General features: G+C 41.8%; 1 protein-coding gene across 1 annotated transcript in view; it reads left to right on the forward strand.

Moving 5' to 3' along the window:
* The window catches only part of LOC118487504, a 64,570-nt gene extending 54,928 nt beyond the window's left edge, over positions 1-9,642 (forward strand). Inside the window, exon 2 of the mRNA XM_035984399.1 lies at positions 8,735-9,642. Coding sequence (XP_035840292.1) covers positions 8,735-9,642 — 908 coding nt within the window. The remainder of the gene's footprint in view (positions 1-8,734) is intronic.
* Positions 9,643-14,013: the final 4,371 nt, after the last annotated feature.

Consider the following 14,013-nt stretch of genomic DNA (forward strand, 5'->3'; position numbering starts at 1 on the left):
TGTTTAATTATACAATTTATAGTCCTATAAAAATCTAAATTTATAATTTAGTAATTGTCCATGTGACTAGGCCTATGGTGCCAATATATATATTTTCATTCCTTGATTGCCAATAAGAGCCTGAATGAAATTTATTAAATTAACTGCTAAGGTTTTGATACCATGGTTAATAAATCGTCTAGGACGATAATACTGTTAGGTTCTAAATAAGACCTTGTCCTTTATTGTAGCTTAAAGCTACAATGGCCAAATCGGAAGAAAACAACAGTCATTCTGGGGAACGCTCAGATAATGCAAAGATTCACGTTACCGGTGCAGAATTGCAAGCACTGATAGATAATGCTGTCGCCAAGGCTATGGATAGGCAGTTCAAAGAATCTAGTGGTACTCAGAGTAGAACCCGCTCAGTGACGCATGTCAAGGCTAAGACTCATTCTGGGGCTCATAGTAAGCCTCCATCTAAAAAGAGTGAGCCAAAGAAAGTTGAGGATGATAATCATTCCTCCAACCACAGCAGCGTCCCGAAGCAGGAGATTGAGCTGAAACGTGACACGTACAGCAGGTCCTGTACGTACAAATACTTTGTATCTTGCAAGCCCAGAGACTTCACTGGGGAAAAAGGAGCCGTCGACTGCATGACGTGGATTGACGAGATGGACACTGTAGTTGATATCAGCGGGTGTGCTGATAGGGACGTCGTGAAGTACGTGTCCCAGTCATTCAAAGGAGATGCGTTAGCATGGTGGAAGTCACTCCTACAAGCTGCCGGTAAGGCCACACTGTACAGTTTGTCATGGGAACAGTTTGTGGCCCTGATTAAAGAGAACTTCTGTCCGCAGCACGAGGTCGAGCGAATCGAATCGGATTTTGTATCCTTAGTGATGAAGAACCTCGATTGTCAAGCGTATCTTACTACGTTCAACACGCTGTCTCGTTTAGTGCCTTACTTGGTGACCCCGGAGCCGCGTAGGATTGCTCGATTCATTGGGGGTCTGGCACCGGAGATTAAAGCCAGCGTCAAAGCTTCAAGACCTACAACATTTCGATCCGTAGCGGATCTATCCCTCTCCCTCACTCAAGACGTGGTTAGATTGAGAGCCATAAGGAGCTCTGAGGAGAACAAACGAAAACGTGAGGATGACACCTCACGGAGATCTGAAAAGCGACATAGAGGGAACAACGACCACAGGAAAGGGTCGGGGTCTAGGAAAAGTGATCATCAGTCGGGTGAAAAACCCAGATGCAAGTTTTGTAGGAGACACCACTTTGGGAGGTGTCGGTTTGAAACAAAATCCCAGTCTTCGGAGAAGCGATGTGGAATCTGCAAGTCCACCGATCATAAGGCTGTGGATTGCAAGAAGATGAAGGATGCAACTTGTTTTGGTTGCAACGAAAAAGGTCACATTCGGCCCAACTGTCCAAAGTTTGCGAAGAAGGCCGAGGAAGGGAAGAAGACTAATGCGAGAGTCTTCAAAATGGACGCAAAGGAAGCAGTCCTTGATGATAACGTCATTACCGGTACGTTTCTTGTAAACGATATTTTTGCTCGAGTTTTGTTTGATTCGGGGGCTGATAAGTCGTTTGTAGATAATAAGTTTTGTAAACTGTTGAACCTTCCTGTTAAAACCTTAAGTGTAAAATATGAGGTGGAATTAGCCGATGGAACCTTAGAAACCGCCTCAACTGTTCTAGATGGATGTGTTATATCCATTAGGAATCATTCTTTCCCGTTATCCTTGCTTCCCTTTAAGCTAGCTGGATTCGACATAGTAATAGGCATGGATTGGTTGTCGAGTAACCAAGCCCAGATTCTGTGCAACAGAAAGCAAGTAATAGTTAAGACTCCGTCTGGTGAGTCACTTACTATTCAAGGAGATACCCAACATGGATTGCCCGAGCAAGTGTCCATGCTCAAGGCATCCAGATGCATGCAGAAGGGTTGTGTCATTTATATGGCACAAGTTACCATAGATGAGCCGAAGCCGAAGATTGAGGATATCCCTGTTATATCAGAATATCCTGAAGTATTTCCTGAAGAACTACCCGGTTTGCCACCGGATAGGCAAGTAGAGTTTCGGATAGATATCATCCCAGGCACTGCACCTGTAGCAAGAGCACCATACAGATTGGCACCAACGGAGATGAAGGAGTTGAGGACGCAGTTGGATGAGCTTTTAGCCAAAGGTTTTATTAGACCTAGCTCATCTCCTTGGGGAGCGCCAATCTTGTTCGTTAAAAAGAAGGATGGTTCGATGCGTCTGTGCATCGATTATCGTGAGCTTAACAAGGTCACTATCAAGAATCGGTATCCGTTACCCAGGATCGACGATCTGTTCGATCAGTTGCAAGGAGCAAGCCATTTCTCCAAGATTGACCTAAGGTCAGGATATCATCAGTTGAAGGTCAAGGATGAAGACGTACACAAGACCGCGTTTAGGACTCGTTATGGACATTACGAGTTCCTAGTGATGCCGTTTGGGCTCACTAACGCACCAGCCGCGTTCATGGATCTCATGAATCGCGTCTGCAAACCCTATTTAGATAAGTTCGTTATCGTCTTTATTGATGACATTCTTATCTACTCGAAGAGCCAAGCTGACCATGAGAAACACCTTCGTTGTATTCTCAAACTTCTGTATCAAGAGAAGCTTTATGCCAAATTCTCAAAGTGTGAATTTTGGCTTCGAGAAGTCCAATTTCTTGGACATGTTGTAAGCGAGCGTGGTATCCAAGTAGATCCCGCTAAAGTCGAAGCAGTCATGAACTGGCAGGAGCCGAAGACTCCTACCGAGATTCGCAGTTTCCTCGGATTGGCAGGATACTATAGGCGATTTATCGAGAACTTTTCGAGAATTGCTGCGCCCCTAACTTCGTTGACCCGTAAGAAGATTAAGTTTGATTGGGGCCCTAAGCAGCAGGAATCCTTTGACATTCTGAAGCAGAAGCTGAGCAATGCGCCAGTATTGACATTGCCAGATGGTATAGATGAATTTGTGGTGTATTGTGACGCATCACACACTGGCATGGGTTGCGTACTCATGCAGAAAGGCAAGGTCATTGCCTACGCTTCTCGACAGCTAAAGGTGCACGAGAAGAACTACACCACCCACGATTTGGAATTGGGTGCGGTTGTATTTGCATTGAAGCTATGGAGACATTACTTGTATGGAACCAAGTGCATAATTTATTCGGATCACAAGAGTCTTCAGCATCTGTTCAATCAGAAGGAATTGAACATGCGTCAAAGGCGATGGATGGAAACTCTCAATGACTATGATTGTGAGATACGATACCATCCAGGCAAGGCAAATGTGGTTGCCGACGCCTTAAGTAGAAAAGAAAGGGTTAAACCGATCAGAATCAATGCCAAGCGCATTGAAATAAGGAATAGTTTGAATGAAAGGGTGTTAGCAGCACAGAAGGAAGCTGTGCTGGAAGCTAACTATCCTGCAGAAAAGTTGGGAGTAACTGAGGAGCAGTTATCCCATGACAAAGATGGAATGCTACGACTAAACGGACGAATATGGGTTCCAGTTTATGGAGGACTTCGGGATGTTATCCTCCAGGAAGCCCACAGCTCGAAATACTCAGTTCATCCTGGAGCTGATAAGATGTACCAGGATTTGAAATCAAACTACTGGTGGATTGGTTTGAAAAAGTCCGTGGCCGAGTATGTGGCCAAATGCTTGACTTGTGCGCAAGTCAAGGCTGAGCATCAGAAGCCGTCAGGTTTGCTTCAACAACCTGAAATTCCCAAATGGAAATGGGAAATGGTGACAATGGATTTTATCACCAAGTTGCCAAAGACGAAAAAGGGAAATGATACCATATGGGTCATAGTTGACAGACTGACTAAGTCAGCTCATTTTCTACCCATCAAAGAGACGTATAGCTCAGATATGTTAGCTCAATTATACGTCGATAAGATAGTAGCGCTACATGGTATACCTATATCTATTATCTCCGATAGAGATACTAGATATACGTCACATTTTTGGAAAAGTTTCCAACAGTCGTTGGGCACTCGTTTGAATTTTAGTACGGCTTATCATCCTCAGACTGATGGTCAGAGTGAACGTACTATTCAAACCTTGGAAGACATGCTTCGTGCATGTGCGATCGACTTAGGTGGTAGTTGGGATAAGCACCTACCACTGATTGAATTCTCCTACAACAATAGCTACCATTCCAGCATAAAAGCTGCGCCTTTTGAGGCCCTATACGGTAGGAAGTGTAGATCGCCCATTTGTTGGGCGGAAGTTGGAGATGTCCAGTTGTCTGGACCAGATATCGTCTTTGAGACAACAGACAAGATCGTTCAAATCCGTGATCGTTTGAAAGCTGCCAAGGATAGGCAGAAAAGTTATGCGGATCCTAAGCGCAAAGATTTTCACTTCGATGTAGGTGAAAAAGTATTGCTCAAAGTATCACCTTGGAAAGGTGTGATGAGATTTGGAAAGAAAGGCAAGCTAAGCCCGAGATATATAGGACCCTTCGAGATTATCGAACGTGTCGGGTCAGTCGCTTACAAGTTAAACTTGCCTGAAGAGCTTAGTGCTATTCATAATGTGTTCCATATCTGTAATTTGAAGAAGTGTTTCGCTGACGATTCACTGGTTATACCGCATACAGATATACACATAGACGAAAGTCTAAAGTTTGTTGAAAAACCTTTGTCGATTGAGGATCGACAGGTAAAGAAGCTTCGAAGGAAGCACGTGCCTATTGTAAAGGTCAAATGGGATGCCCGTAGAGGTCCCGAATACACGTGGGAAGTGGAATCCACGATGAAAGAAAAATATCCCCATTTGTTTGAATAAATATCGGGGTCGAGATTTCTTTTAAGGGGGTGAGGATGTAACACCTCGAAAAATTTCGTCCAATAATGTCTTGACACGTGTCATAAGGTTCCGTTATGTGAAAACATACTTTAGAGGGACTAAAAGTGACAAACAGTGAAAACTATGGGACGTAAGGGTCCAAAGTGTCAACAATGGATAAATAGGCTCTATGATAACCCCACATAATGTTTATAACCTTTGACGGATGGTTCATGGATCATACGACGCGGAAATTGCCCAAAAGTGAAGTATTGTAAACTATAGGGGCCAAAAGTGTCAACATGTTTAATTTATACCTCTGAGTGAACTTTTGGCAGACCCGAAGCTTTGTATAGCTAAAATATACTCACTAGAATATGTGGTAAAAATTTCATGAAGTTTCGTCAACGTATGAGAAAGTTATGGCCAAAACCGTACTTAAGGGACTAAAAGCGTCAACGTCGAATTTCAGGGTTTTTCGGTTGAGCGCAAAGTTATCCGAGGGCATTACCATGTTGGTAAAAGTCCTAAGGTTCTTAGAAACCAAGTTTGAGGGTTTACGGATCAAGATAAGTAGCCAAACCATCGCATCTAAAGTTCAAGGACCAAACGTGCAACAAATGAGCCAAGTTTGACCAGCTGACCCCCAGGCGCCCCGCCTGAGGTGCCACGCGGGCCGCGACCCAGCGCCCAGCGACAACAGTCGCGAATTGGGTTGTTTTGGCTCCGATTTTGAGTGGAATCCAGCTCACTTGCACCTCCAATCGACCCAATAGCATGCCTTGCATGCCTACAACTACAGGAACCTCGAAAATACTGATTTAAAACAAGAATTGACCTCATTTTGATCATTTGCACTTGAAGAACATAAGCTCTCAACATTCAAGAACTTCAAGCAGGCTTTCTGGAGCATTTCTGAAGATCAAGGCCGACTCCTAGTGATCATTTAACACCCATAGAACTATTGTAAGCATTCAATTCGTTCTTTAATCCGTTTTTGCTTTGATTATTAGTAAAAGTCAAACTGGGTGTTCATAACCTTTGACTTTCTGATTAAACGGATTTCTTTCAGTAATTTCTCGAATTGAAACTTGTTATAGATTGGTATTTATGTGGGAAACAAACCCTCTAAAGGTTACTAACTGATTCCCACTACATGCATGCTTAATGTCGAGTCAAACCTATTTCTAAAAAGTCAACAGAAGTGAGTTTTGCGAAAAATGACATGATTAATGATATAGATGACATGCAATCTGATTGATCATCATAAATAACTTGTAATACATATAAGAATGTGTTTTAATCATCATCAACTCGACGATCTATAGTATAGCCACGAATCGGAACCGAAAGTCTTGTAAAACGATTATTTCGTAGACTATCGATTCGGATTCGTACATGCATGTTCAAGATCTGTATTGGAAAGTATTTTTGACTATTTTTATTTTAGTTAAACTTTCTGGAATTTTCGTTGATTGAGTCTAGGCTTAGCCTATTCGAATGCTTGTTTCCGGTTTATGCATAAAGTTGACTATTTTGCCCTTTTTGATTTAAAACGGGATTTTTGGAAAAGTGAAAGGATAGAAATCTTTATTTTTATTATATAAACTTGCACCGAAAGTTTCGGATCAGTTGGTGGTCCAGATTGTGAGTTATGGCCATTAGCGTAAAACTATATTATAAATTTACATAAACGGTCCTTTTCGCGTAGAACCCGTTTCTGGCCACGTTTTGGTACAAAACTTTTTACCAACTGATTATATATAATATTCTGGGAATTTTGATGATTTTTAAGTAATTTTTGGCTGAACGGATCCTAGATCACCTAGTCATATCGGCTTGTGTCGGTTTTGACCGTTTTAGCCATAAAAGGAGTTTTACACATCCGTTTGACCCGAAACCTTTTTCTACTGATTTTGTATGATGAATAAATTATTATAAGACTTCTGGAAATATAAAAATCTCAGATTTACTTTGAAAACCCGAAAACGCCTTAAATCGTATTTTTAGCGTTTTAAGCGCATAGTAAGCGTTGTACTTGTTTTAAACCTATAAAACTTATACCTACTGATGTAAATCACATATTTTCATATAATAACAGTAAGTATGATATTTTGAACTCAGGTTTCCAGTTTTGGCATTTTTAGCCCTTGTGAAATTACTAAATTGCCCCCACGGTGCATAGTTTGGTTTTAAATGATATATTTAGTATATGGGTCATACCCTACTGATATAATATGTTATATTAAGTATATTTACTGTATGAACCAGACCCGAAACTCAGATTTCTAATTTTACCCTTTTATTATCTTTTAAATGACCAAAATGCCCTTCTAAGGCATAAATTGAGTTAAAATTATCCCGGGCAATATAGAACATAACTTACTGATATAATATCATATTCTAAGCATATTAATTCAGGGAACTTGCATTTGAATCTTTTGGCTACCCGTATCGCCCTTTTTGCGTTCGGTTCGGTTTACGTAACTAGTTTGCGTAAACTGACCGAACCGGGTCAAACGTCATCGTTTTTATCTCAAAATCCAGAATGTATTTAGTATACCCATATTATACAAGTATACAAACTTGTCGGGTCTAAATCACATTCTATCCGGTCTTTCGCTTAATCGTGCGTAAACCGTATCATTCCTAAAACTAACCGGTCAAAGCTTAAGCTTAAATAAAAGGCCGTTAGGAATCTAATAGGTTAATTATAAACCTTTGTTCCAGATTAGGAAGCCCGGTAAAAGCTACCACCACTTATCGTTTGTGACTTATACTTGCTCAGGTAAATACATTTTGACTTATTTTCCCTATACGGGCTTGGGGTACGGTATTTAAAATACCGCTTGATCGGGCGCACAAGTCCTGCTCCCTATGGGTGTTCAGTCTTGAATAGCTTGTGTGATTTCGTTTAAACAGTTTTGTCTTACTTAAAAGGCTTTGGGGGGTTATTGACCATGTCCCGGATATCCTTGGCATTATCTTACGAGATGGCCACGACCAGAGCACGGGGTGTAGGCGTACACCCGTCGTGTATAACTCTTTGATGTGGTGTGTCAATTAAATCTCTAGCCCGGACAGTAGATCCCGGGGCACCAGAGATATAAGTGCATGTAAATCGTTCACAAGTTTATATTATATAATTATCCCAAGTTAATAAAATATTTATGCCTTGTGCATTTAAATAAATTTTCAATCATTTTCAAAATGAGTCAGTCGATTTGTATTTACCAGTGTAAACTGACGTATTTTTCCCAAAAGATTAAGTGCAGGTACTATACGGAAATAGGCTGGCTGTTTCCTAGAGAGCGTCCACAATAGTCTCGCAAACTCGGACGACATTTATCTGTTGAACTATTTATTTCTATTTTTATTTGATCCGCCTGTGGATCCATTTCAACTACTGTGATAATTATTATTACACTTTATTTAAAAGTTGAAATGTTTCTATTCTGCTTCCGCTGTGCATTATTATATTGTGTTGATTGTCTATGACGATGCCAACTACGTCACTGTACCCCACACCGGGCCCACCGGTGACACGTGGAAGATTGGGGGTGTGACACTAAAAGTCCAGATCCAGGGCACAAACTTTTTACAAACAAAAAGGTCACAAATACACTTTTCAAAATTTTCGTATCAGTCTTAGAGACTGAGGGAGTTCAGTCTTAGAGACTGAGGGATTCAATCTTATAGATTAGGATGTTTAGCCTTAGAGGCTGGGGAAAATTCGAGTCTTAGAGACTGGGAGGTTGATCTTAGAGGCCAGGGAGTTAGTCTGAGAGACTAGGGAATCCAGTCTTAGAGATTGGGTGGGATAGTCTGGGAAGACTAGGATGCATACATGACTTCATTATTATTTGTTTACATGCTTATCTTATTTGTGTGCATATGTTGTGGATATGTTACAGACACCATGGCATCATCCGGTAGCGGAGTATCCGATGCGAGTGACCCGAGGACTTTTACCTCTGACGACGACATGGCTACCGATTCGGGAGTTTACACCTCGGACTACACGAGCACTGATGAAGATGACTTTCAGCCTTTTGCCCTACCAGACTTCGGAGATGATGTACCTTTAGCTGACGGCCCACCAGGGGAGGACCTACCCCTTGTTCCCATCCCTGCCCCTCTCCCGTTTACTGCAGTTCCCTTGGAGGAACAGCCTCTCGACGCGATACCTGATGATGACACCGACCTACTCATCGAGGGTCCCCCGGAGGGAGACCAGGATGGTGGGGCCCCGATGGAGGGCGGTGTTCAGCCTGTTGATATTCCAGTTGTTGATCCTAATGTCCCCATGGTCGAGCTTCCTGATATGGAGGTTCAGTCCGATTCGTCCGCTTCTGATTCCTTTGAGTCGATCGCTTCTCATATCCCACCGTTGGGATTCGATTACATTCCTCGCATGGACGCTGATGAGGAGACGGAGTTGGAGCAGCCTGCTGAGGCTCCTGCTCATCCAGATGATCCGATTCCTGCCATGCTCGTGGATTATCAGCCCGCTCTAGTCACTTCCGAGCCCGTTCTTGCCATCGACCCTGTTACTGTCTCTGTTACACCCGTTGCTGCACCACCAGCCGTTGAGATACCCGATCCCATGGCTATCTTTGATGACCTTGCACCATTCGCCACCCACATGGACCCGAGGTACGCCCACTCCAGCAATGGGTGGATTGAGGAGGATGACTACCCTCCGTACGTAGTCCCAGTCACTCCCCCTCCCGCACCTATCGCTGTACCCTTCGATGCTCCCTTGTTTCCTCCATCCACATCCGATACTCACTGCACTCACACAAAAGGACAAGAAGTTTGATTGGAGCGATAAACAAGAAGAAGCGTTCCAATTGTTGAAGAACAAGCTTTGCGACGCACCGATTTTAGCTCTACCCGAAGGCACGGACGACTTCGTGGTGTATTGTGACGCCTCGCGTCAGGGTTTAGGCTGCGTGTTGATGCAGCGACAGAAGGTCATAGCCTATGCTTCACGCCAACTGAAGGTACATGAGAAAAACTACACCACGCATGACTTAGAGTTAGGCGCCGTAGTGTTCGCATTGAAGATCTGGCGACACTATCTGTATGGAACAAGATGTACAATCTTCACTGATCACAAGAGTTTACAGCACATTTTTTATCAGAAGGAACTTAACATGAGACAGAGACGCTGGGTTGAGTTGTTAAACGACTACGACTGTGAAATCAAGTATCACCCAGGAAAGGCGAATGTAGTTGCTGACGCCTTGAGTCGAAAAGAAAGGATTAAGCCCATAAGGGTTAGGGCTTTAGAAATGATTGTCCAGACAGACCTCTCGTTGCGCATTCGTGCCGCGCAGAGAGAAGCTTTGAAAGAAAGCAATATTAAGGATGAGTATCTCCATGGAATGGAGAAACAGTTAGTGCCAAACAAGGAAGGAACCTTGCGTTTCATGAATCGAATTTGGGTTCCTCTGTTTGGAGGATTGAGGAAGGTTATATTCGATGAGGCTCACAAGTCACGATACTCGATTCATCCAGGAGCAGATAAAATGTACCAAGATCCTAAGGATTTCTATTGGTGGCCTAGGATGAAAGGCGATGTTGCAGTATATGTTGGCAGATGTTTAACGTGCGCCAAGGTTAAAGCCGAGTACCAGAAGCCTTCAGGTCTCCTGCAACAACCTGTAATACCCCAATGGAAATGGGAACAGATTTCCATGGACTTCATAACGAAATTGCCAAAGACGCCAAAGGGCCATGATACAATTTGGGTAATCGTAGATCGACTGACAAAATCTGCACACTTCCTGCCAATCAGGGAAAAGGACAACACAAGTAAACTTGCTGAAATATACATGAGGGAAATTATTGCACGTCATGGAGTGCCTCTCTCGATTATCTCTGATAGAGATGGATGCTTCGTATCAAGGATTTGGCAGTCCTTCCAAGAAGCATTTGGTTCTCAGCTGAACCTGAGTACAACATTTCACCCACAAACTGACGGCCAGAGTGAACGAACGATTCAGACATTGGAAGATATGCTGAGAGCATGTGTAATGGACCTGGGTGGTAGCTGGGACAAACACTTACCCTTGGTCGAATTTTCATACAACAACAGCTACCACACCAGCATTGGAGCAGCACCGTTTGAAGCTCTTTATGGACGCAAGTGTCGATCACCGCTATGCTGGGCTGATGCGGGGGATAGACAGTTGGTTGGCCCCGAAATGGTTCCAGAGACAACAGACAAGATCTTTCAAATTCGAAAACGCATCGAGGCAGCTCGCGACAGACACAAAGGCTATGCCAACCAAAGAAGGAAACCCTTGGAATTTCAAGTTGGGGATATGGTTTTGTTAAAGGTTTCACCCTGGAAGGGTGTGGCACGCTTTGGAAAGCGTGGGAAACTGAATCCGCGCTACATTGGTCCTTTCAGAATCCTGCAAAGGATTGGGCTTGTAGCATACAAGTTGGACTTGCCTGCGGAACTTAATGGTGTTCATGATACATTCCATGTATCGAACCTGAAGAAGAGTCCGACTCAGGAGACAGTCATCATTCCTGCTGACGAGGTTCATATCGATGACACACTCCACTTTGTTGAGGAACCGGTTGAGGTTACGGATTGGAAGATTAATAAGACACGCCGGAGTAGTGTCAAACTCGTTAAAGTTTGATGGAATGCACGACACGGTCCGGAGTTCACGTGGGAACGTGAGGATCGTATGAAGGCCAAGTACCTACATTTATTCCCCAAGACCCCTGCAACTAGAAGTAGAACTTAAAATTTCGGGACGAAATTTTCTTAACAGGGGGAGAATGTGACAACCCGTACAATTACAGGTACTGTACAAATTAATTAACCCTAATTATGTGCTTAATGACTGGGCTTGACTACATCTGACACTTTAAACTACTTACTGATTTATGTTATATACATACATGTGCATTCTTTACATACAGTCACTCCAATTATTTCATATAGACTCTTAGTGACAAACCGGATGCACAAAGCACAGTTAGTACAGTGAGCGGATAACTCAGACACATGCTGACAATGCCAGCACTTAGACAGATACTATTTTTAGGCCAGTATGGGCCAGGGATAGAACACTACACCAATATGGAGTGTAGGGAGGTGAGGACCATAAGACTATGTCATTAGGTGATAGTTTGAGTGCCGGAAAGTGCCTAAAACGCAATTAAATTACAGAATTCCGCATTTTTAGTAACAATTCAGCTTTTAACACACTCATATTATACTGAGTATTGACTAAATGGTCCTGGACACTTTCCTAAGTGTTGGAATTAGTTTCGTTACAAAAAGATGCACAAAAGACGCTTTGCGGGACAATTAAACGCTTTAACGGAACGATACGAAACCGAACAACCAGACATTACCCGAGACATGAAAATATTGTTAGAAATATTAATTTATTATTTTAAATTAATTATGGTCACAAAAATCCCCATGCACCTAGTAAACATGACATACACCCACTATCCTTGTAAATACCCTTAACCTTTTAATAATTACCTACTAATTAACAAAATTTTACACTTTGCCCCCCCCCCATAACCGAAAATCTGCCCTAATCATTAAAGAATATTTTGTTTAAATCTTTTGTAAAGAAAATCTTGATTTCATTGGCCAAATTCTTGTCATAATTTTTTCCTACAAGCTAGATGCATGTTTCCAAGGATTAGTGAATCATTACTACTAACTTGCACTCCTCCTCCTCTCTCCTCTCTCTTAATTTTCGGCCCATATACCCCCCCCCCCCTCCCTCTCTCATAACCGAAAATCATCACCATCACCTTCACATCTCCATCTTCTTCCACTAAAAGCTCTCATTCAAGTTGTGAAGATCCTCCATAGAAGTGTGAAGTTGAAGTACTCTCAAGAAGCCTTGTTCAAGCTTTTCTCACCATCATTCTTTATCATCTCATCCTAAGATTACAACCCTAGCCTTGTGCTAGTAGTAAGTCCATTCATACTCTTGTTCCACTTCGATTCTTGTTACGATTGTTGAATGTTCGTCACACACAAAAGCTTAAACAGCTTGCTGAGTTGGATTTCCAGCCAACTTCAACAGGCTGTAACGGGATCATTTTAAGTCGAAAAATGGATTTTCTAAAGCCTAAAATTAGTATTTTGGAATAACTAAACAAATGGCACTGGAATCGTAATTTTTCGAGACCGTTTACTATTTTTAAAAGACTATTTTTGGACAGCAGCTCAAGCTGCATTTTTATTTCAGAAAAAGTATGTTATTTTCAGAGTCATAACTTAAACCCTGAGTAAAATCAACTCATGGAATTTTTACAGTAGATAGATACCATTGTCAGGACGACCCTCCAACTGGAATTTCGTCAAACAGACTTACGGTTTATTTTTAGTGAATATTTCCGTAAACTGCGATCAGAAGGTAACAAATCTGATTGCAGTCAAGAAAATGATTTTCTATAAAATATAGGTAACGAATTAGACTTTGATATTTTCACAAAATAAACTTTGGAACATATGTGATATTCTGTAAAAATTTGAGAATTTTGTTAAAAGGGTAACTATTTTATAATAAATCCTCAAAAACAGTCCTGTTTCGAGTAATAAAGCTGAAATGATGTATGTAATGTTTCGTTTGTCTATATGTCGGTTTGGTTATTGAAAATGAACTATTGGATATATATAAAAGAAAATGATATGCTATTTAAGCATGGACACCTCTATTTACAGAGGAGACTCTGCCGAAATTTTCCGAGAATCCGAACACTTAGTAAAATATTCGAGAAAATAGATACGAAATAGTTGTCTAACTATTTTTCTAATAGCGATAGTTAAGTTAAAATAATTATTATTATTTTAACAAAATAATACCTAAGTAACGCAAATGAAAACACTAAACTCTAAGCCAAGGCACGGCCCGTTCGTCTAATAGACATTAGTACGTTGTAGGTTGTCGTGTAGCGGAAAGAGTTTAAGTTCGGGTCAAGACGCACTACGGTGAGTTCATGACCCCCTATTCCTTTACTGTTTTTGGTTTAATACTTCGGGGGTGGAATACATGTTTACAAATTATTTCAGACATTTTATAACTGGTATGATTAGCTTAAGGAGGGGTTTTTATTACGCGATCAAGTGAGTGGTGGGCATGACACTTAAGGCCATTAATCCTCATCGTAGGACCACGGGACAGGAGTGATAGAT

The sequence above is a fragment of the Helianthus annuus genome, chromosome 15, assembly GCF_002127325.2.
Source record: "Helianthus annuus cultivar XRQ/B chromosome 15, HanXRQr2.0-SUNRISE, whole genome shotgun sequence".
Lineage (NCBI taxonomy): Eukaryota > Viridiplantae > Streptophyta > Magnoliopsida > Asterales > Asteraceae > Helianthus > Helianthus annuus.